The 24,119-nt window shown below is 34.1% G+C and overlaps 2 protein-coding genes across 6 annotated transcripts in view; one reads left to right on the forward strand and one right to left on the reverse strand.

The window, feature by feature from the left end:
• The window catches only part of LOC106131577 (putative nuclease HARBI1), a 30,796-nt gene extending 13,453 nt beyond the window's left edge, over positions 1-17,343 (forward strand). For 2 of the 5 annotated variants that reach the window (XM_060950054.1, XM_013330709.2), the window contains exons 5-11: positions 2,011-2,120; positions 5,725-5,908; positions 6,952-7,029; positions 7,907-8,067; positions 8,747-8,869; positions 10,646-10,733; positions 13,567-17,343. In XM_060950054.1, coding sequence (XP_060806037.1) covers positions 2,011-2,120; positions 5,725-5,908; positions 6,952-7,029; positions 7,907-8,067; positions 8,747-8,869; positions 10,646-10,733; positions 13,567-13,697 — 875 coding nt within the window. In that variant the 3' untranslated portion in view covers positions 13,698-17,343. Of the gene's footprint in view, positions 1-2,010; positions 2,121-5,724; positions 5,909-6,951; positions 7,030-7,110; positions 7,182-7,906; positions 8,068-8,746; positions 8,870-10,645; positions 10,869-13,566 lie in introns of those variants that run through there. The other 3 variants (XM_060950052.1, XM_013330710.2, XM_013330711.2) reach the window with 3 other exon arrangements.
• Positions 17,344-18,380: 1,037 nt separating this feature from the next.
• On the reverse strand, positions 18,381-23,673 carry LOC106131578 (guanine deaminase). The gene is made up of 8 exons (XM_013330713.2): positions 23,517-23,673; positions 22,712-22,972; positions 21,970-22,188; positions 21,514-21,621; positions 20,974-21,081; positions 20,279-20,444; positions 19,205-19,351; positions 18,381-18,877 (listed from the first exon to the last, which is right to left on the reverse strand). Exons 1-8 carry the CDS (start codon positions 23,616-23,618, stop codon positions 18,654-18,656), a joined length of 1,335 nt encoding a protein of 444 aa, XP_013186167.2. The 5' UTR covers positions 23,619-23,673; the 3' UTR covers positions 18,381-18,653.
• Positions 23,674-24,119: the final 446 nt, after the last annotated feature.

Below are 24,119 nucleotides of genomic sequence, written 5' to 3' on the forward strand. Positions count from 1 at the left end.
GTTTCAAAGTCCATTTAAGGCGTTAACATGTAAAAAGGTCAAGGGTTAAAATTGACTGAAGCGACGAACTTGCATGAAGAAAGTAATGAAAGTCAACGATGCAAAAAAGTATGCATTTATCGTGGCAAGTGAATAGTTGTGGTCTTTGCTTACCCCTCAGAGAAAAAGCCGTGATTTTACGTATGTAATTATGTATCTTTTAGCATTATATATCACATCACCCCTGTGGTTATAATGAGTTATGATAAATAATTATCAAGCTTGTTTCTCATGGGCACAAATGATTAAATTTTTTCCACTTTCTATGATAATATGATAGTTTATTTGATGTCAAAAAAAGTTCACGTTACTAAATATAGAACTCGTATAAACTTCTTCGTGGTCAATTAATTGAGTGACCCGGTTCAGTCAAATGCTCCTAAAAGGTCGCCCTCAGTGACATCAGTAATCGTGACGGTACCTAATGACGTCACTTTATCTTTTGTAAATGCATGGTTTCTAGTTTGCACGAATTTCAATTAAATGACAGCTAAGTAAAATATTAAAAAAAAAATACACGGTTAGTTATTTATGTTTCGTTTGCGGTTACCAACCGCGAACAAAAGAGGCAAAATAAGATAAAAAAAAGAGACTTTCTCTTGTCTTGTAGCCCGAATTCCCAAAAAAACTTAGTCCTATGTTTACCTCAAATGAATTTTTCGCCAAATTTTTGTCTTTATCTTCTCACTGGTTTTAAACAGTAACTTTTTCCAGAATTGCCAAGATAATATTTTTAATGTAAAGTATTGTTTTTTTTTTTAAGGTAATCTTGTTCAGGTCACAGCCATTGTTTTTAACAAATCGTCGGCCTCTGTGGCGCAGCGGTAGTTCGCTTGTCTGTGACACCGGAGGTCCCGGGTTCGAATCCCGGCCAGGGCATGATGAGAAAAGAACTTTTTCTGATTGCCCTGGGTCTTGGATGTTTATCTATATAAGTATTTATTATAAAATATAGTAACGTTGAGTTAGTATCTCGTAACACAAGTTTCGAACTTACTTCGAGGCTAACTCAATCAGTGTAATTTGTCCCATATATATTTATTTATTTATATTTAAATCACAGAAATGCGGCCACTTCAACTTGTGACACCGTTCTATACAATATTGTCAAGTTGTTGACGACAGTGCAAATACACAAATGTAAATTAAGACCTAGTTGTTACTTAGTCCATTCAACTGCTCTTATGGGTGTATTAAAACTTGTATGATAAGATCGCGCCCATACCCGAAAACAATACGAGGACATATTGCGCTCAACCATTGTATTCGACCAATATGGTGAGTTTCGCATGAGCGCGCACGCATGCGTCGCGCCGCACGTCATTACCGCATACCATTTAATTATCAGTTCGAATTTTAAACGAATAAACTGTTAAAATGTTCGAACAAGTCATTCCGATTGAAGTGTTTTTGTTACACTTATTTTGTCAGGGTGCTTGCGTAAAATACTGCTGTTATTCATTTTCTGTTAGTTTGCAACACGCAACACAACACATAAAGAAATATGCTTATTTTATAGGAACAGTGTCATACGTCAACATATTATTTAAGCTCACACAATTAAAGTTTTAATGTATTATCGCATTACTATGATGTCAAGGTTAAGTTTAAGATGGGTAAGGTTCTCCTTTTAACAAAATCCCACATCTGGATAGTAGTCTGGTCATATTGAGAATCAGAAAGGATGCCACTGGCAAAGGTCAAATGAATTTAAATAATTCGTCACAATTTCCAAATTATAGCTAGTGATAGCTGGCGCTTACATGTTTTAAGTAACGTGACTCTTACATCTAGTTAACACAACACACTACACAATTTATTTAAACCTAAATCTTCTGGTAAAGTTATTACTATAATAAAATGATTTTGTATTTTTTAAATAAATTATACTTTTACTTAAAAAATACAAAATACTTTTACTTTTTTTTCAAATTAATTATCTTAAATCGACATGCATATGACCAATTTCAGGTACAGGAATGACATCGGAAGCCCTGGGAGTGTCGGTAGCGCCTTCGTTCTTCCACTCTTGCGTGTCGGACGGCAAAACGGCCACTATGGAGGATGTCCAGCGGTTCAAGGTTAGCAATTACCATTAACGGGTTAAATGAGCTGTTACCACTTTCATGGAAGTTATCCTTGTCGCTCTATCGACGAATGTTTTGGTTAGACAGAGATATTACATAGATGACTTAACGAATCTGTAAATGCGATGTTTTCATTTTAGATTTTATAGAGAATGATTTTAATTTATCTTTATCTGTGTGCATCAAAAGAACAAATGTTGATTTATTTATTATATTATGTTTGTTCTTTACCCACAGAGGTTAATCTGAAAACTTTGCAATAAATTGTTTTGCGGATTTTATACGCAATTAAGTTAGGATATATGGAAATATACGCCCAATGAAAGTACTTTGAGGCTTTTGAATTTCAGAAAAGATTTATTTCCAAATTGTAATAAAAATGTAAATAACATAATGATGTGCACATGAATAAACATTGCACCACGCCTCTATTAATAACAACATATCGGGTCTATGGTAATCATCCGACGTGTTTTGATGTAGGTATACGTTATCAATACTAATCTACCCGGTCACAGATATCGGTTTGCGCTATTGTTTGAAAATAAAACAATGCATAATCGCGTTTAAATGAATTTGAGCGAAGGAACTCTAGAATATTTCAATTTCTTTTTGTATTGTTCTCTATAACTATAGGATTAAAAAAAATTTAAATAGTCTCTATAAATATAGTTAGGCCACATAGAATGCGACGCCACCTTTTTTTAGTCACTGTGGCGTAAGTCCTTTTACAAGTGATTGTTTTGGTCAGAAAGTCTCCTGTTCAGTCCCATGTCAGTCGTATTGATTGGTTGTTGTAATGAGTTGTATTTAACTGTTTTATGTTGTACTCGTATGCAGTTATTTCCAAGTTACGTTTTCAAAACTGCGTATTATTTTTTTATTGCTGAAGAGAAACAATTTCTTACAAAAGTATTAATTCAACAGATGACAATATAAGTCTTATCAGTAAGTCCAGAGTTAATAGCATTTGTTTATCAGATAACAGAGTTAAATGTTGTTCAGATCGTACTTAACAATGTCTAGGGGATTCACAATCCTTCAAGATTATACTACACACTTCTAGTTCATATAAAGACTCAATTTGTTAATATGATATCTGTGCTTAGTTTGATTAACCTGAAAATAATTTAAAAACGTTATGACAAACGACCAATGATCGACAAAAAATAGAACCGACTTTTAAAAAAAGTGAGGTTTCTAGATTCGACCGTATATATATTTGTTTTGTTAATGCCTAACAGTATATTGGGTAAAAGTATTTCATGTCGGATGATTACAAAACTGTATAGGAAGTAAGAAGCGAGCGTTGTAAATAGCTTAATTGGTATTGTTGAACATGCGGCTTCAGGCTGAAGTGAGCGTGAGTACTCATTACATACGATACTGTAGTATATACTTCCCCTGCCGGCATAGTAATAGCTTATTTTGCACACACCTTCACGGTCATAGTATAACTCTTTAGAAATAAATTGCTTTTATCATATTTTAATATAACCTTTTTGTCCATATGCCATCTTGTTCCCAGCACTTTTCCGTACGAGTAGGAAGTCGTAAGAGGCGACAAAGTGAATAAGCAGTACCACCTAGTGTGCAAACATGATCAAAAACGGGATCACTGAATATCAAACAAGGGTCGCATTGAATTTATAATCTCATTTACCCAATCCTAGATCGTGGTCATGAAGAGCTACTTCTTTGGAGTAGACGTTACCGGAACAATCTTGGAATGCAATTTTTTTCGTCAATGTCGTCCGTTGTCTAACATTTTGGTGTAGAGAAATCAGAAAGTTTGGGAACAAGTTTCTTACCTTTTATTTTTGTCTTTAAATTTTTGACCTGATAACAAAACAGAGATTTAGTTTTATTTTTAGTATAAATGGAATATAGCGGCTAGCTTAAAACAGGTCTGAAATATTTACTATTAGTGTGCCCGTTTATTATACAATTATTAGGCTTATGAGAAAACAGATTTCAAATATTGCAACAAAAAGTCTTCCATAGATATGGACTAAAATTCAGATATAAGATCCAATATTTTTTTTATTAGAAAACTAAAACCTTTTGATTTATCGTATCAATAATAATGGTATTTTTTTGTAATAATAGTCTTATTTGTATTAGAAAATCTTGTTCATAAAGATCTTTTGCAGATTTAATGCAACCGGTGACGGAACATTTGTTTGTTGACATAAATTTGTTTCGTCGGTTGCAATAATTATTGATATGGTCATTACAAAATGGGGTCTTCCTTTCCTTATTAAGTTGATTACAAAACATATATGCTGTTGCAATAGAATTATATGCGGTTTAATATTTAAACATAGTAATTTTATGTGCTCGGTATAAATCATGGAGAACAACGAAATGGGGTTTATGAATAAAGATGTGTCAAAACACGTGTAAATTAGCGTGCGAAGCCCTAAAATATATGTCGTGCAGTCAACATAAATTAGATGAGTAATGCACACAAACTTATCTTTTGATAATCAAACAATGTTTGTGGTTTAATGCGCACTTCTATTAAAATACTGCTTTGTTTACACAAGTCAGTGTTATTATACATTTACCTGGAAAATTAAAGCATTGTTAAAACGACTATAATAGTTTACAGATGCAAAATAGAATGTAACTCATGTTATTTTTATATAAATTAGTGTTGGGTAAAACCACCCCGATAATTTAAAAAAATCAGTCCAGTTATTTATACCACCATAATGATATTTTGTTGAATATATATATTCTATGTAGTGTGTGGTAATGTGTTCGTGTTTAGTAAGTTTGGGCGTGCGCACTACATCTAAGCTCGTTTAGACAAGGCATATGAGTTTCTGCCTAATTTATATTGGGTTTAATTATCCTACGATAATCATTAATTTGGTATTTTTGCTCATCCTGCGACACCGTTGATAAGCTTGATTCACGACTCTTACTCACTTCCTAAAGCCAGTGACTCACCTGTTATCCGAGCTAATTTAATTAAAACTGTTTGCCGAGTAATGTAGCGTAGTGATCACACTGTTTGAATTAGTATTTAGTACTATTAGTATTACTTTGTATCGCTTATCATACTTCCCACTATAGTTGGAAGCTATAATTTGCTCAAATTTCTAATAATTATGCTTGTAAAAATATTAGACTGCCTATTTTTTATTAACTCTAAGATATATTTTATTAAAAAGAAATAGTTACGTATGTTTAGGTTAGGCCATCTGCTTATATTATTTTCTTCTTATAATATGAGGGTGTTATCATACTAATGTTTTCTGGCTAAAAGATTTAAATAACAATCGGGTTCTGTTTTTTAGAACAGTAGGCATTGCCTGAATAGAACTTTCTTACAAAATACACACGAATATCGCTCTGTCGAAATTAGATTAATGATGCCAGTTTGTTGAAAGATATTACAATCACCTATTATTTTTATAAACTGATTAAAGTGTCAGCATCAACTAACACAACATGGCGCCGTTTTGGCAATGTTCAGCATCAGTAGTAAAATAGATGCCGACATCCGTTAGTATGATAACGCCCACGCCACCAATCGGGCCCGCATTTCTCAATTGCAAAGCTCACTAAATGCTAATTCGTACACCAGGTGGCGACCCGTATAATGCGTCAACTGATCGAGCAGTTCAGTGCCGGCGATCTGTTCGGGCGAGACAACTACGAGTATTACGCGAGGGTCACTGGGCGCATACTGAGGGTGAAAGACGAGTGGATTTGTTCCTTTAGAGATCCGCCGCCGCCGAGGCACCATCGGGATCAGGAGGCTTATGCTAGTGAGTATACTGTTGATATGTGAATTCGCAATATCTTACTATAGAAGTGCTGGGTACTTGTGAATCGCAATACTTCATATTGCATCTCTATTCTGGAATTTAATGGCAACTGCGCAAAAAACCTAGGGCGATGTTAGACGATGACACACCATTGTGTTATAATTCTTTGATTATATATAACTAAATGTCCAGTAAGATGGTTTCCAAGTGAATATTAGAAGTGCAATAGTTGATGCCCGATGCGTTAAATTTTCTCATTCAATATAGGTTTATTCTCAAATAAAAGTTTATACAAATTAAGGTATATGTAAAAACTTATATCGAATTTCAAAGGCTCGGGCAAGATACTAATAAATTTTCAAAGAAAATAAAAATATTTCGTGCTTCTAAATTGGAATCCAATGATGAGTTCAGTGAATCCTGTAGATGATTAAATAATTTTCGGCGATGTATAAAATCAAGGTAACGATTACATGTTATGAGAACTTCAGTCGACGAGACACTGTTTGTAGTGATTTGAGATTGCTTTATATTTAGACTGGGACGGCCGATGTTATCGTTAATTGAGAGAATTACCAGTTTAATTGCTACGGTATGTTTGGTGTCGCGACTCTTAATTATAAGGTTTTATGACCACATGACGTGCATACAAAATTTGCCTCTGCCTATAATTTTACTCAATTTAAGCAGTTATAGGGTAGGGAATGTCTATTTCTTTATGTAGCCTAGTTGTAATCTCCCTATGAAATGTTTAGTTTTGTCAATAAGGCTAATCGAATTAAAGAAACGTCAAATTTTTTCATCAGCTTGATAATATTTCGATGGAAATATAGAAAGTTTTCGCGTGACCACTTTATGCCTTCCCTTTTCAGCTTCTATTACCTTCGAATTTGAGAGTGGTTGTCAGCTTGGTTAGAATGTTTATTGAAATCTCTTATTAATTAAGAAAATAAATTAACAAAAGAAAATGCTCGATTGATGAAGCTTTGAATCCCGAAAGTAAGGACATCTATCGGTTATACTGATCAAGTTTATTTTTACAGGACAATTATCATTGGAAGCTGAGAAAACGTGGTTACAGTGCGAGTGTGACCGTTGGGGCAATAAGTTCAACTTAGAAGGTACATCATATCTACTATTAAAATATAGACTAAAACATAAATCTACAAGGAAATTATAATGAATAGTCAAATCTTCCACAGGTCCACTCAAAGAAAATCGTTTAAGTTATTAAATAGTCAAGTTTTTAGTCAATTTTGTATCATATTATTTGGTGAGTCAAAAGTTTACAGAATTTTACAATAACATACACATTTCATGGTATTGTTCCATCATCGTTTTATGTTGTATGGTAGAACATTGGGGTTGGTGGCACATATAATATGTATTACTATGTCATATAATGTAATTATTATCACTTGTAACCCATTGTAAGCATTTTTTCGACTAACCGTGGGTTACCATCAAATGTATTTTCAAAGTTAACAGTTAAGTAGATAAACTTAAATATTCACTTGTTTAATAAGATTCAGCATTAAAGTTAGATAAATAAAAACAAGTTAATATTACTTACTAATGGTGGGCACTTAATTAGATAGATTTATCCACACAAAAAATATAAGCATAGTTTTCATAAGAAACAGAAGTTAATAAGTATAAGTGCTTACGTTTGACCCACTTATACCTGATTTGAATGAGTAAAAAATATTATATGTTAATTTTATTCTGATCTTAAGACTATATTTTATACATGCAACAGTGGTATAAAGGTGCCGTCTGCCGATCATTTGACGTTATTCCAAAAATTGCGTATTAACGTACACACAGCAAACTTTTAATTATAACCTGCCACTTTTTCAGAGTTATTCCACATTTTAGTTGGCTCGGATAAACAATATATTGTCCTTGCTATTTGATAAAGACAAAGCTCAATCTTCAATTATCTCATTGCAGATCTAATCCATAAAAACCGTTCAATCATTGAGTTTCTCATTACAGGTCTAACAAAATCCGAGGAGTGCCAATCCATGCCGGCCCTGATGGGCGCGGCGGGCGGGGGCGCCGCGGGGGGCGTCCTCGGGCTCGGGATCATCCCCGAGCACAGCCTCTTGGACTCGTGTACGCGGCTGTCCATCTCACTCGAGGAGAGCGTGTTCAAGGTGATATCATCATTATATAATAAAAGGAGAAAAGAGGAGAGAAATAATCAGTTTTAAAATAATTATATTATGAACATAAAAATTAAGAAGCTTTTACAATAAAAAATATTTTTGACATATCTCTCTAACAAAACCATGGCAACCGTTGCTATGGCGTCTAGCAACAAGGTTGCCTACATCAATAATACATGTAATATAACAGTAAAATCCGAGAAATTCCAAGACATGCCGCAAGCTTATGTGGGTGCTGCAGGGGGGTTGAGGGGTCTCATTGGAGGAGAGTGTGTTTGACATAGCGTGTATCTGTTTGAGATTGATTATTATAGCGTGTCTGAACTGTATATCATCTATGACAATTTACGGAGACGTTCGCGTCAGTACAGCTTAATTGATGATGCAGTACTTAGTTGCATACCATTTACCGCCAACTGTCTTCGATGAGCGGTAAGTTGGCAGCACTGCTGCGTACGGATGCGAATTCGTTCCTATGTGGGCCATCGCCGGCAAAATGAGAAAGGCCGTTGATCTACGTAGCCCGAGTTCTAGCATGTCGACTCCGGCAATTTATTTGCGACATACAGTATATCCCTACTGATATTCTAGGAAGTTTTACCGATAAGAGCCTATAAGCTCTCTAACCTTAACAAATAATTAATAAATTTATTCCATTTCCTCTCAGGTATCGGTCAGTTCGTCTTCGCAATCCTCCCGCAGCAACTCTAGCCCCCACATGACACTTGAAGAACTGCGAGCTATCAACAAGTACGCCGAGAGTACTAAGAGTCTCTCCTATCTTCCTCAGGTAAGGAATGTGGCGCCATCTGTGTTTGTGCGATTTTCCCATTGAACGAATGTTTGATACAGATGTTTTAAGGTTTTCGATTGAGATTTGTAGGTAGAAATGAAATTTTACAATAATATGAACCCCAATTTACCTAGTGATAAGGTTTTGCGAAAAGATTTTAATTTTTTCATTCCTATGAATTGAAATATTTGTGTTGAAGTTTTTTGAATGTCTGAAAAAAAGGTATTGGTTGATCGAATGTTATTTGAAAAAATTTTAACTTGGTGACGAGTGTTTATTTTTAAATTTGTAATACCTACACTATTTATTGTTTCTATGGCGTTTAATGAAGATTATCCTACCCTAGATTTATAAAAATGTGTGTTTGAATTCTAGCGCTCTCATAAAGGACGTTTATCTTAAGCGATGGTGACTGATATCTCTACCTTAACACCTGTTGAGAGTCTGTCCCTTGTCTGTCTCTAACACGGATCACTGGAAAATAAACCGTATGTTACTGCAAATAAGTATGGTCTTGGCAACTTGTAGATTTTACTTTCGATGCCGAGTTATGAACCCTGTTTTGGTATTGTGTTTGTGTACCTACTTGACACGGCATTTGTGATATTTGGCAATATGTTTTTTTATTTCATAATATTAAATAAAAGCCGGTAAAACCCGATTCGAACAAGCATTGACACATATTTTCCACTTAGAAAAAATAATGATGCCTAGATTGACAATTTGTATCTACTTAAAATGCTGTACACGACAAAAGAGGATTTGATTATTGCGTAGCTTCCAGAAGTCAAGACGTCCACAAACACTAAACTTTTATTTTTGAATGACATATGTTTTATTTTTAGTAGCGGTCCGTGTCAAATGCATGAGTAATTTCTGTTTCCCCTTGAAGCGAGTTGTGGCTGTTCTTATTCCTTTGTAATTAGTACTCAACTCACATTATAAATAATGAAGGACAATGACCACGATGTGTATAGACATCGACCAAGCACGACTGGGTGTTGAGAACACTAGCTTCAGCTGCACCTGTTGATGCTAACTATGTTGCGAACTGTCCTCGGAACATATTAGGTCTATATTTTTTTTAAGTCTATTAAAGTTCGAATTTCAAAATTTTAAATAAAACCGTTAACAGCTTGAGGTTGTGGTGCGAAAAGTCATCACATTAACAGTATTTCTGTGTGAATACTAATCTTTATTTACTTTAAATATTAACAAAACAAAAAGTTCAGTTTTAAATAACATCAGGGTGTGTTTAAGTAACTAAGTTAACAATATTTACTAACTTTTTTATTCTGTCATCATTTTCTAAAACAATTAATTGTATAATATTAATAAACCTTTATAATGATAATGATTTATGATAAAGCTGAAACCAAGAATGAAAAGTAAAGACCGCGAAATTTGTAGAGTAACAATTTGGTACAGGGCCGTTGCCAGGATTTTGATTGGTTGTCATAGGCTACTTAACTAAAAAGTAAACTGCAAATTACGGTCTGCACGTTCCTCTTTACAAATATAAAGAGCGGATACACAAATCGTGATAGAAGAAGCGAAATTTCTTAGGAAGAAGAAGATTTTGTAGACCGAGATAAAGAAAACATATGATTGTTTAAAATTGCTTGTCGCATTTAATTATTTATTGATACTCTTCATAAGAAGTTTCGCCTCGAGAGATAAAATGTCTTAAGTAAGTCAGGGGATGCTACTGGTAAAGCACAGCAAAATAAACGATGCGCACCTGGCTACGGCCCTAATGGTGGTGGTGCGTAGGTGCACGAGCGGCAGCGAGCGCGGATGCGCACGCGCTCCGAGTGGTTCCTGCAGACGGGCAGCTCGCTGGACACGGGCCGCCGCGCCGGTACGCCGCCCCCGCCCCCGCCCCCGCCCCGGCCCCCCGCCACCCGCTGCGCCCCGCCCCCGCCGCCGGCCAATGAGAGCACAGCTCTCTACGTGCTTGTCGCCTGTCTAGAGTTTTTGTTTTGACCTCGCACCGGTACTGTGCAATGTGTTCGTTCGCTTCGGTGCGGAGGACTAACAGGCGTTGGAGAAGGCTTTATTACCCTCTATTTGTTTTTAATGGCTTAATTACCCTTTGCGAACTTTTTGTACGTGTGTATACGCTGACACCATAATTTTACGTGGCGATGGCCTGTAAATTCTAACAATTAAAACTTGGAGGCCATAAGTTTTTAATATAATTATTATTATATATATTTTATTTTTATGATATTAGACAGTATTTTAGTAACTTCTTTGAACTACGAGAAGCTTTTCTACTATATCAAAAAAACACTGGACAAATAAAGCCTTCTGCATCACAACCGGTATAAACGCTACGGGGCCCGCTTTCCGCTTCTATGAGCATGCAGTGTACAATCTCCTTTGTCGCATATTTCCTCGCATGTCTGTCTATCTGTTCGTATATTGTGATCATATAATATACATGTGCATTTATTTCATGGCTTATTCATAACCAAGTTCTAACATTAACATAAATGAATTGTAGTTGGAAATCTGTAGTTGGTACTTTAGTAAGTTATTTTTTGTTATCATTAGGTCTTTACTATTTATTTGGTTACAAACCGGTTTCGATGTAAGTACGGTGGCTACTAATTGGGCAATCTGAGCTAGGTATGTTGTCTTTCTGTACATATTCGATAATTTTTTCTATGAATGAATAAATGTCTCTTGGAAACCTTTTCAAACTTATTTATGGTGTATGAATTTTGAGTCCCTTTTATAAATCGAAATGTTGCGCAGTCGCTGCGTGTAAGGCAGTATTATATGTGTATTTATAAACGAATTTGGGGCATGAGCGTAAATATTATAAGGCCTTACGCTCTTATATTGGAGAATTATTATGATTTGACCATCTATATCATAATCATGAGAAGGTAAAGTGTAAATGCTAAGCGTACATCCAAGCTCAACATACAGTTGGTTTGGTAAAACTGCCTCGAATGTAGCGACTGTTGGGTCGTGTATACATGATGTGAACTCCTACTACATTTGCGTGCTAACTTCACCTATCGTGAACTATGTACCCCTAACCTGTTTATTTTTTTTTCTATTGATCATTATTATTGCATTTCAAGTCGTTTATCATAATGCAATGCAATCCCATCAAGTTTGAATTTAATAACCTGTTTTTTGTTTTACACCGTCTGTTCACGTGAAAATATTGTTTTAAGTCAACTATACAAAACTTTTTTAAATCATTCACAGTTAATAGTGCACACATGCTATGTTTAACGTCAATTTCGCTGAAAATTTCATGTATTTGTTTGTTTGTTTGTATGTAAACTCTTTATTGCACATAAAAAAAAATATAACAAAATCAGAACAGTCATTGAATATAAAAGAATATGTACAATGGCGGACTTATCCCAATCGGGATTTCTTCCAGTCAACCAATTTGTCTTTTGTTATTGTTTTCGCTGATCGTTTTGTATATTGTATGTTGCAAACAGTTCCAATAAACGTTCAATTTTACAGTTTATAGAAATATTGAATAAGATATCTCAACAAAATTTTGCTACTGCTAAGTTAATTTGACGATGATGTTGCCTCTGTTTGTAATAACATTTTGATGACACTTCACTACACTTCACTTTAGGAATATAATTTACACTCTTAAATGTTTAAAAAAAGCATAATTTTTATAGAAATCATTTTAAATATTGAGCGCTTGTGTTGTTAGTTTGAAACCTTGGATGGGCATTTTGTGTGCATTTTAATGCCTGTTTTGTATTATTCTGCATATTTTGAACAAAGTTGATAACGTTAAAACAAATGAGGAGTTTTAACGAATTCCATATTTTTATTAAACGTGCCTGGTAATTGTAATACTTACTTAAAAGTTATTTAATGATGATATATCTACTACAATAATTTTTCCTTGAAAGACTCCTCATTGAATCAGAATGTGAACAAAATTTAAACCTCTATTTAAACAACCGGCTCCAAATTAAATAGATTCGTCAATAACAGTAGAAGTAACTACCTATAAAAACATATCTTTACTAATATTTTGCCATTATATTCTATACATGAATATTGTTCACATTTATATTATTTTTCACATAGTTATCCTTGGATATCGCTCCATTTCTTGATTAGCAATTTTAGAAAATATATTTTTACTAAGACTTAGAATATGGAGCATATCCCAAAACGCTGAACAAATGTAATTTAAAGATCTTTGCAAATTGTTTAATAGCGGTAATTGGCTTTATTGCACAACTACTACATACTTACTTTTAAAATTTGTTTGTTCAGCTTTCCTTGAAAAATTTCAAAATCTGTTTGACTACACAGGAGAAATGCCGTTTCAAAGGTTCGGCTGATAAGCAAAAAGTGGTCGTCATTGAAATATTAAATCATGTCACTTTTAAATGATTTCATTTCATATTGCTCCTGTGTGGCAAATTTTGTTACATTATTCAAATAAATAAAGCCATGCCTTTCTGTCTTTGAGTGATGTAAAATGCCTTTTTCTTAACATTAATATCCGACGCCACATCGTTTTCATAAACTTGTTAAATGATAGTAAAATCAAAACGTCTCTTAAAATAAATCCTAAAATAAAACATTTATCTATGATTGATCATAAAATTTTATTAAAAAATAAATGAAACGATATCGCGTCGAACCTGAACATTCTAAATTCAAATCGAACATCGCGGGTCCAGGTGGCGAGCGGCGCAGCTCTCGGCGGCGCTCGCGGCGCACGCGCGTGTGCGGCGGCGGCACCTGCCGCGCCCTCACACACTCCGACACTGAGATCCCGCTCGCTCTCCAGCCTCGTAAAGTGACCGCTTGACACGAGGACTGCTCCTGTGTGCGATGCCCGGCCTAGCGGTACCTTCGTTACTTGATATATTATTCAAATTCGAACAGTGAATTATCGAATCTTGGATTAATTATATTCGATCTGTTTTTGGCCACAACGATTTGAATAACTTTAAACTAGGAACTCTCATAAAAGGCTATAATTCATATAAATTCAAACAGAACGAATTTTGAATATACAAATTTATATTCGATCTGTTTTTGGCCTCAACGATTTAAGTAACTTTAAGTTAGGAACTTGACTTAAGTAATAATAGTACCTAGCAAATGACTATTATGTTTCAAATCGAAATTACAACAGTATATGATTTTATTTTGAATACTTTTCGAATTTTAATTCGATTATTTTTGGTCAAAACGATTTGAGTAACTTTAATCTACGAACTCTCTTATTATACTGTTAAAGCAAGGTGACGTCAAATATGTCAGATAAAAATGTCCCTAGGCAGCCATATTGTATCCTATATCTTAAAGAAATAGTGTTATTGTAAGTTAGAAAGAATTAATAGGTTATAGCTAATAGACTTTTAATAAATTGATCTTTACCAATCCTTATCAAGTAACAAATTTCCACAATATTGTATATCATAACATAAATAATTAACCAAATATCTTTTGAACTACTTGTTTGTCATACAAATTCTTTTGATGTGAAATATATTTGCTCTTACAAATGTTCAGTTGGGCGAATGATCACAATAAGTAGGGAATGATTACGTGAAAAAGACTGAAATGAGGGAAGCTCACGTTTATGACTGTGGTCAATGGTGTGACGAAATGTCTTTCTATAATAGGTTTCTTTACTTAATTAAAGCCAAAAATATGTAAGGCAATGAGATAAAGAAAGCGATTTCGACGACTTGGGAACTTCTTACTTTTTACGTCCAGTAAAAAGGTCCTTTAGACCTTGTTGTCTGAATTAAATTTACTAGTTGTTTGTCAAATAAAATTATCCCTAAATGATGTTTGAGTGTTTTAAAATATAAAATTGCTCCCGAAAACTTTCGGGTAGATGAGTTTTTGAGAACGTGCAATGATCGGTTTTAACAATCAACGAAAATCTAACGATTGTTTACTGTATTTATGAAAGAAAAATTCAGCTCTCTATTTTTTTAGTCACAAGATCAAAAATATTTGGGAATAAATTATTCTCTTCATTAAAAAAATCTCATTGATGTATACTAAGCGTTTGAACAAATAATATTATATATTGACTTGAGTATTGACAAAGTAGTATTGTTAGGCGGCTGTAAGATAATCACTTTAAGGTCTTTTCTACACGTCAGGGCTACGCTTGGCTTATGTTCCGCCAGCCTAAAAAAATATAGGTTCACTCATTATCTATGGACAGAACACTGACTGATAGTGGGGGGTTTCAGAAATAGAGGAAGATCAAAAAAAGAGATGGATGGCTAACGTGAAGGAAAACACGAGTAGGAAAAGAGTGCAAGTGCAAACATACTGTGAGAAACACAACACAACGATAAGAGTGGGAAAATGTAACAAAGAAGACTGCTGAATGACCTTCGAAGCCGGTAGAGGTAAAGACGTGTGTTATCGAATCCATAGATAATGAATGCGACGATATTTCATATTGGCTCCGGATAAAACACGTCTGAGGCACGGTCTAGGGACTTATTCAAGAACGTCGAAAGGCAATATGTCTTCTCTCTCTTGTAAGCTTTGACATTAATCGCAATGGAAGAAATAGAGACAAGGTAAGAAATTGGCCTTGTTAACGTTTATGAGTAAGGGGGCTGTTGAGTGGTGAAATGAATAGACCTTGAATCATCATCGCTATTCTAGATGTCAAATCATCTGTGTGCCATGAAATTGCTGTCAGATTAGATTTTGTGTGAAACATAAATATTATGTGAATATTTAGCGAGTATTATTTAAAGTATAGCCTATCCTTTACACGATAAGCTTATTATTTTGAATTTGTATTGTCCATTCGGTTATTTTACAATTTTGAAAGTTGAGAAATTTTGATAAACTTAAAGCGTACTTGAAATAATAATTTTCATTAATAAAAAATTTTAACAAAATGCTTTCAGTGAGTAATTATGTTACTTTCCCAAGTAGCGCATTAAAATTATCTGACATTATTATTTCCGGACTTGTAAAAACGTTTCACTATAATTTATGTTTGGAATGCCGAATTTCTTACAAGCATGAAAGTCTATATCATAATTCTTACAGAATAGAATCACTAGGCGAACTGTTGTTAGAGAGATGCTCAAACAATTATCTTTGGGCCTACAATATCGCCCATGTGCAAGTTGCGCAACTATAAAACATTCCTGTAAATAATTATTTAGTTAGTTTAATTGTTTTATATATCACGAATTAATTGTTAATTGACTATAAATGAAGAAGATTTTAGTTTTAATAGATAATTCTTGTTCCTAGTCGGGATAAGAGACATTTGCATTTCCTTCTACCTCATTCTAATCGTCTTTTCATCGCTCACACCTGGAAGACATCACTATAACGAATCACATTTAATTTTGTCTGTAAAATTTTAGGACTCTCGCCAAAATTAACCAGAATTTATTAAGACTGATGTATGTTTTGTATCTTTTCTGAAATTGACTTCACTCATAGAATAGAATATTATTTATGACGATTTGGTATGTCACGATTAATTGCAATAACTTTGTAACTGATAACTATGTAACCGTACAATATTGAATAACACAGTTTTCGGATTCGTATATAATTTAGTACTTTCATATTGATGTAAAATTTTGGATCGTATATTAGGTGCTAGATGTGAAATCTCTTATGAAAAGTTCTATTCTGATAACTTTATAAAAATCTGCCTGCTATTTTTTTTAAGTGTTTGGAAATATTTTTGTTACAAAATTAACTGTAAATAGGTTTGTAAATTATTGTTGTACACGTCATTATTATGCACATTTGTACGCACATCGTTTTCAATAATCCTTGTTTGTGTATTCATATATTTAAGACTGTTTTAGGTTAGAAATTACAATGCAAGTCAAAGGTATATCTTTTTTTGTGAACACAGAAAGTTACGGCTCATATTTAGAGATGTGGGATAAGCGTCTCAATTTTGTTCTTATAATTAGTTTTAGAGGCTGTGTTAGAGCCTCATCGCTAAACGGAGTCTCAGTGTAATAACGTAACATAGTATTGTATGTGATCAGACGAACGAATAGTTTGTACTGCGATTTTATGACTTGTACCATTAATTTTTATATACTGCATTATAAGTACACATTGAAGAAGAAATTTGTTAAAAAAGATATTTTGTTCGAAATGGTACAAGTATGAAATCGAATAATTTAGTATATCTTGTAAAAATTATTATTACAGATGATTATATTAGATGTATGATTATACCTGGCTTGCATTTCTTGGATTTGCGTGTCCAAGTTCCTGTGTTCATTGGTAGCAATAGGGTAACGAATGTAGTAGTATTGTAGTAAGATATTTTGGACGTCGCAATGTTTGCTGTTTTTGCCTTCAACGTGAATGACACTTGTGGATAAAATGTCGCTTATGTGGTGCAGTTTTTTGACAGGAAATTAATTAGGTTTGAAATTGTGTTGTATGGACTACTGCTTCTCAGAAAATAGTTAACATGCAATTGTGTATCCAGGCGAAAAAATTTACTATTTAAAATATGTAGTGTCGAAGCGCCTAAAACCGATGACATTAACAGCAAATAAATTGTTTTGTAAACTATTCTATTAGTCGTATTTATAAAAGTTTCTTTATTCAAGTACGTCCTATATTTTTTAAATAAATTAACGTTTTTGAAGTTTCATATTCACTTACGAGTGTAACTTTTTGTACAATAAAATATAAGTTGCTTTAATGTTTAGATAGAATATTTTTAATTTTATAAGACTGCTCGTATGTTATTATTATAATTATTTATTATTAACACTCGAATACATTACATACTTATCCATTCCACCGACTTAAGTATTTAACGAAACCAGATGCATTTGAGTATTATTCTCTTTGATAAAAGTTTATTATGTTATTAACAAAGATCTCAAAGCTTTAACAAAATTATAGCAGTGTTAAATAGGCGGTTTTTTTTTATTTTCGGATTCTAAATTGTTAACTTTCTGTAGAGAGCTAAGAAACAAATTTATTTTTAGTAATTGGAAGAAAAAATGGGCAGTGGGGGACACAGAAATTTGACTCCGTTGATTTTTGCTATTGGTATGGGCTTTTTATAACTAAAGACTGTCATAATAATTTAAAATTAAAAAAAAAGGTTTAATGAAAAATGCGGTTTGAAAATACACCTTTTTCTGAGCCCTATTAAAAGCTTTGGCAAATCTTTTAGACTATGGAAGGTATGACTTATATGGTGCTTGCAGCGGATCCCAAGTTTTGAAGATTATATCTTATACAATCAAATTTATATCTCAAGAAAAGATGAAACATAAAGGTTTAATCAGATTTCTTTGCCTTTCACTGTACCACATAAATCAACAAGGTTTGTTTATATCGCCATGTTGGAATTGATAATTAATATAATTCATTTAAGTATTATTGTACTAAGGTATTCGTATACCTATTTAAATTCTGTTTTTATTGTCACATTATATTTGCACATTTTTTCTACACAAATTATTAAGAATTACACGATAATAAAAAAACTATAACGAATTATTCACATAGTTTTATTTTAAGTAGAAATAAGTTGTGGAAATATTTACATAGGGATAATAGTTTTACTATTTGATAACACGATGAACAAGGGCGGAGAAAGTCAACGAACAAAATTAGCAAATCCAAAATGCTCAACGCTCTCATTTACTCCTCTATCAACATTATTATGTATTGCCATTTCATTCTATCTTTTACAAATAATTTCGCTCCCTTAATTCCGCCCTTGATGCACAATGAGTTTATAACAATGAGTATGTTATCTAGCCAATTATAATATATCTTTAATTTTATTTCCCTTGACATAAACCTGCACGATGTTCCGATCATCTCCCAAATAGACGAACCGTTGAAGGAGCCCTAAATCGCGGTCTCCGGCGCTTCCATATGTCTCGTGGTTGTCTATGGCGCTGTTATTCGCATACACGTCGATTAGTAGAGCATCGAAATCTTTGCCCTCATCCAAACTGCCAATTTTGCTGTCCAGTCCTAAAGCTGTAATAATTAGAAATTATTTGTAATGTGAACCAAAAAGTAAGTAACTACATACCTACAAATTTTGCTAGCAATGTCAGTAACTGCTGTAGGTAGTTTAAAACTCACAAGTTGCAATAGACAAACAGAAAATATACTTCTCACAAATTAGGAAAATTTGGATAACAGAACTTAAAAGTGAGAAAATCGAAAGAAATGAATAGACATCAGAAAAATGTTAATTTAGTTTTAACCGAGGGGTTGGCAGCACCCGTTTACCACATGACAATACGTCAATTCACATATCTTATTTTTTTATATCTTTGTTATGATACCCTTTGATGATACCTTTGGCTCCACCCAAAGTCGCTAGATAAAAGGCGGCCGTCCAGTCGAGAGAATAATTCTCATTGCCCTTTAACTCTAAATGTGTGGATACGTCCATGCTCCTTCTCATGGCGTCCAATATAGTGGCGTTGTCACCACCGGCCACGTCTGAAAAGTAGACGTACCGAAACTTAAATTATAGTCCAATATTATATACTTACATGCAATAAAATTTATTCTAGTTTATTACTAGCGATTCGGGTTCTTACGGTGCTCTCTAAAGTATTTTTTTAATGTAATTACTGTGTTTAAACCCTTGGAAATAAATTGTCTAAATATTACTGCATCAAAATTTGTTGCGTGGTTTCAAAGTAAACATTGAAACAGACAGGCGGAGGGCTATTTTATATGTAGCAATTACGTAACTTGAAAGGAAAGAGTTACTTTGCAGAGTAACCTTTCATATGCTTTATCTTATGTAATACTAGCTGACCCGCGCAACTTCGTTTGCGTGTATCCCGCTACTTCGACAAATACAGTCAACGCACCAACACATATTGGATACTAATTTTCAATTCACAATAACTTCTCTTTCCCTTAACCGCGTTTAAAATATTAAAATGTTTTTTGGTTTCTGTGACTCTTCTTTGATCGTACCGTGCCGCAATACTAATATCGTGATGCAATGCAATCTTCAATTAGATTTTTTTTCTGACTTCTTGGACATAAATCGCTATAACTCAGCTAATATAGTTTCAATGTATTTCAATTATATATAAAAACCTGTCGGAGAAAATACTCTTTCTATTAGTGAAAACCGCATCAAAATCCGTTGCGTAGTTTTAAAGTTTTATGCATACGAAGGGACTACAGACAAAATGGGCGACTTTGTTTTATACTATGTAGTGATTGTAAATTTTTCTTTTGATAGATATGAAATTAATATTTTCGGCGGTTGGTCTTTAAGTACTTTTTTGTTAAATAAAAATGATACGCCGTTACCATTTTAATTTGTATGTAACTTGCACCAGGAGAGGGACCAAAATGATTGAAATTATGTGCAATAGTGTGGTTTAACAAAATATTTAATGATACCTGTTCCCAGGCCAACAGTGATGTCACTGTCCAGGTATTTCCTAACAGGGCAGAGACCAGACTTCAGGCGGGTGTTGGAGGCTGGGCAGTGTGCTACAGACACTCCTCTTGTAGACAACAGCTTGATTTCGTCATCGGTAAGGTAAACCGCGTGCGCCATGATGCACTGGAATTTTTAAAATATCCATATTTAAACTAATATTATAAAGTTTTGAATTCAGTTTGTTCGTAAGATCTAATCTTCGGAAATATAGAACCGATCATGCAAACTTTCACCGTTATGAGGTACATTGTCTGGTGTTAAAATTTACAGCCATAGTTAGCCGCTAGTCCATACATACGAATTCTATACATGGGAAAGTGAGTTTATTGATTGTCTGTCTTTACTTACAGACAGAACAGATTTTTTTGTAAAGATCTGAAATGTCATATCAGCTATTTTTCGCGTAGGGATATTATCTTAATTCCATCAAAAACTATGTAAACTAGCCAATGTCCCGAATAATGTGTTGTCACAACTGTATATTACTCGCCATCATTAAAGATGGCACCATTTTGAATTGCGGGTAGCGGAAAAACAACGTAGTGATACATTCAAACTATTTACTGTGATCTCTATTGTCACTTATACCTTATATCCTATTTCGAAAAAATACTTATAGAAATACTATAAAAATTAGTTCTAGGTACTTTACCTTATTGTTCAAAATGTTGCTCTTGTCATATACATCTCCGTAACTCTTGCAACTCGGAAATTGTTGTAAAACATAGTCTATTTCACTGAGATTCTCTGATATATGGCTCTGCAAATAGAGATAATAATTTTAATTAATATATTTTTAAGAAGAATAGGTATTTTTGTCTGTTCGGAACTTTGCTCGGTACTACTACGTACACTACTATTTTTATAGGAATGAGTTCATTGATATTCTTTTTTTAGGCGACGAGCTATCAACTTGTCTCTATCTAAATCTCCATCATTATGTCAAGTTGAACGTGGTCTTCAGCCCTTTGGGGACCGTTGGTCTACCGAATGCAGTTAATTGATCTTCTTATGTTAGTTTCAAAGTGCAAAAGACGAGTCTTGAATTGTATTTACTGATGTTGCAACAATCTGCACAATCTCTCTTAACTTCATAGAAAAGAATTCTTGGGTGTTCTCAGACTGTACCCTCAGTTCTAAGTTCAGTCTTATTTTGTTTATAATTATAGTTGCATCTACCAAGTGAACTGACCTGAATTCTACAGTCGTACCGTTTGGCGATATCCGCCAGCGAGGCGAGTAGCTCGAGATCGCAGCTCACCGCAAACCGGGGTGTCACTACGGGTTGTATCAATTCGTTCTGAAAAACATCACTTTTTCTTATAATTATATATGGGGTTTGAGATGACTGATGAGAGGTTCTTATCGTGTTATTTTTCGCTTACCACAATTTTCTACAAGGGCGAGCACAGGAGTTCAGTAGTCACAGTACAGAAGAATGGGTACCTATATCTAGTAGTTTTTAGTTGGGACTTTGGCAAGAAAGTTTGCTTACATTATTTATTATTATTATCTACCTACATTTTTCTGTTATTAATTCAAACCGTTATCAAAATAAAGGCAACAGAAAGCTAGCTTGCTTGCCTTACCCTGCTCGATGGTCCATTAATTTAACTTACTATCCTGTATTTATTTAAAGTATACAAACCTTAAATTCCAAAATCTTCTTCACAAAATCTTCAACTTCGTGTACCTCTTTGGCCGTGTCGTTATAATATCCCGCGTCGTTCTCCAAGTTCATGCTGACCTTACCGATCAGCGCCCTCTGTCGGTGTTTGATGGCGCTTTTCGCTAATTCCAGTGTACCGTCTAGATGGAGCGAGCCGAAGTAACAAGCCGTTGTTGTCCCGTTGGTGATGAGTCTTTGCTGAAGAAATATGCGAATAATTTGTTTAAAGGCTAGGACTTTTCCGAAAGCGTTAGATACAATTTAAGGCTGTTTTTTTTCATGTAGCCTAGAATGACGAGATTCTGGATTGGATAAAGCAGAGATCAATTCTAAATGGAACTAGAAGGGAACGAGTGATAACAAAAATTGTCATTAGTTTAATGGTACACTATGGTAGTGTCAACGAACGGGGTTTTTCTAGAAGCTGACTCGTGATGGACAGAGTTCGTCTGACCTCCGCAACCTTGACAGGAGAACCTACTACGTGTTTACGTTCTAGGTCCAGGTGTCGTGTGGTTCCCGTCCCGGATCTTTAGAATAGGATGACTCCCATAGCTTCTCATGTCCCTATGTCGTGAAAGGTACATTCATTTATACATTGTACATTTCTGTTGGCTCTGTTTACCCTGTATGAGATAAGTATGTGTCATTATGTAGTTTAACGCGACGGCGAACCAATAGTTACGGGAGCAGCTATCGCATTAAAAGATTATCTACTCACAACAACTTTATCATAAACAGACGACGCGAACTCTAAATCACCGTATCGGCTCTCCAATGGAAACGTGTATTTCGCCAGCCATTCGAGCAAAGGTCGGTCTAACCCAAGCCCAATGTTGGGAAACTGTGGCGCGTGAGTGTGGCAGTCCACGAACCCAGGCATGATGAACTGGCTGTCATTGAGATGAACTATTTTGAATTTAGAAAACGATCCTGATTTTTTTAATGTTTCAAATTCGTTCGATGTTCCTTTCTTTGATATCTGTAAGTAATTAAAAAAACTAAGGTCAATAGACTGTAACATACATACGAGATGTGTACTATCACTATGTGGAGGGAGGGATATAGAGATATCTAGATTCTAGGACAGTCAATGGCAGGAAAACTTGACTTTTATTTATGTAGAAAACAAAACTATAACGCTGGTTTGGTTTCTATGACTGTAACTGTACCTAGAACATTTATCATGTTTTCGGAAATCTTGCTTTGGATATGTCTGTTCTCTTTTACCTGATAAGATTTATTTATATTATCAAGATATTATCTATTTGATACTGGTACCTAACCCTTTGCTTTGTATTTTTCTTTTTTTAGATTTTTGTAAGTATTCAAAGCAACTAGTATTAACAAATTCGGTATTTTATGTTAAGTAGGTATTAATTAAACTAAAATATGAACTTTGAGATTAAAATGAAGTAACAAATGGTGACAAGGTACCTACAACAATAAGGAAAAAAAATACCTACACCTACTTGTACAATGATAAAATAGTTATACCCATAATTAACAAAATAAAAAATAGGTACCTTTCCATTTTCAACAACCAAAAATCCTCTCCTTACACTTAATTCTTTCAAAGACTTGGCTGAAGCCCACAGTCCAACAAATACTATATTTTGGTCGGACATAATTTGATCAAAACGTGTTCTCACAATGATAAGAACCACGAGAATAACAAATAGGTTGATAATATAACTTAATCTAGTAGATACGTGAATGACATGTAGCATGTATCTTTGTCATTTCTCTTTGTATAAAAAGAGAAGCAACTATTTCAATCAGTACTTAAAACTTGGCTTCTTTATTTGTAGGTTATGTTTATTTGTTTGGGTGGGAAAGCAGATAGCAGACTGGTTTAAAACTTGGACTTCTTGTTATGAAGCATAGCCAGATGGCATTAGTATTGAGTAAGTAAGTTAATGTAAAGTATCTACATTATCTAACTACTTGGATGGCTGATGATAATAAAATATAACTCATTTAATTTCATATATTTAGTTATTAGTTGCGACGCTTGGGACTTAACTTCTGGTTACTATTGACTCTTCGTCAAAAAAAATTAAGTCATGATAAGGGAGAGATATAACTATTAATTGTATTTTACCTATTCTATACCAATAATAATCTTT

The sequence above is a fragment of the Amyelois transitella genome, chromosome 20 (genome assembly GCF_032362555.1).
Source record: "Amyelois transitella isolate CPQ chromosome 20, ilAmyTran1.1, whole genome shotgun sequence".
Lineage (NCBI taxonomy): Eukaryota > Metazoa > Arthropoda > Insecta > Lepidoptera > Pyralidae > Amyelois > Amyelois transitella.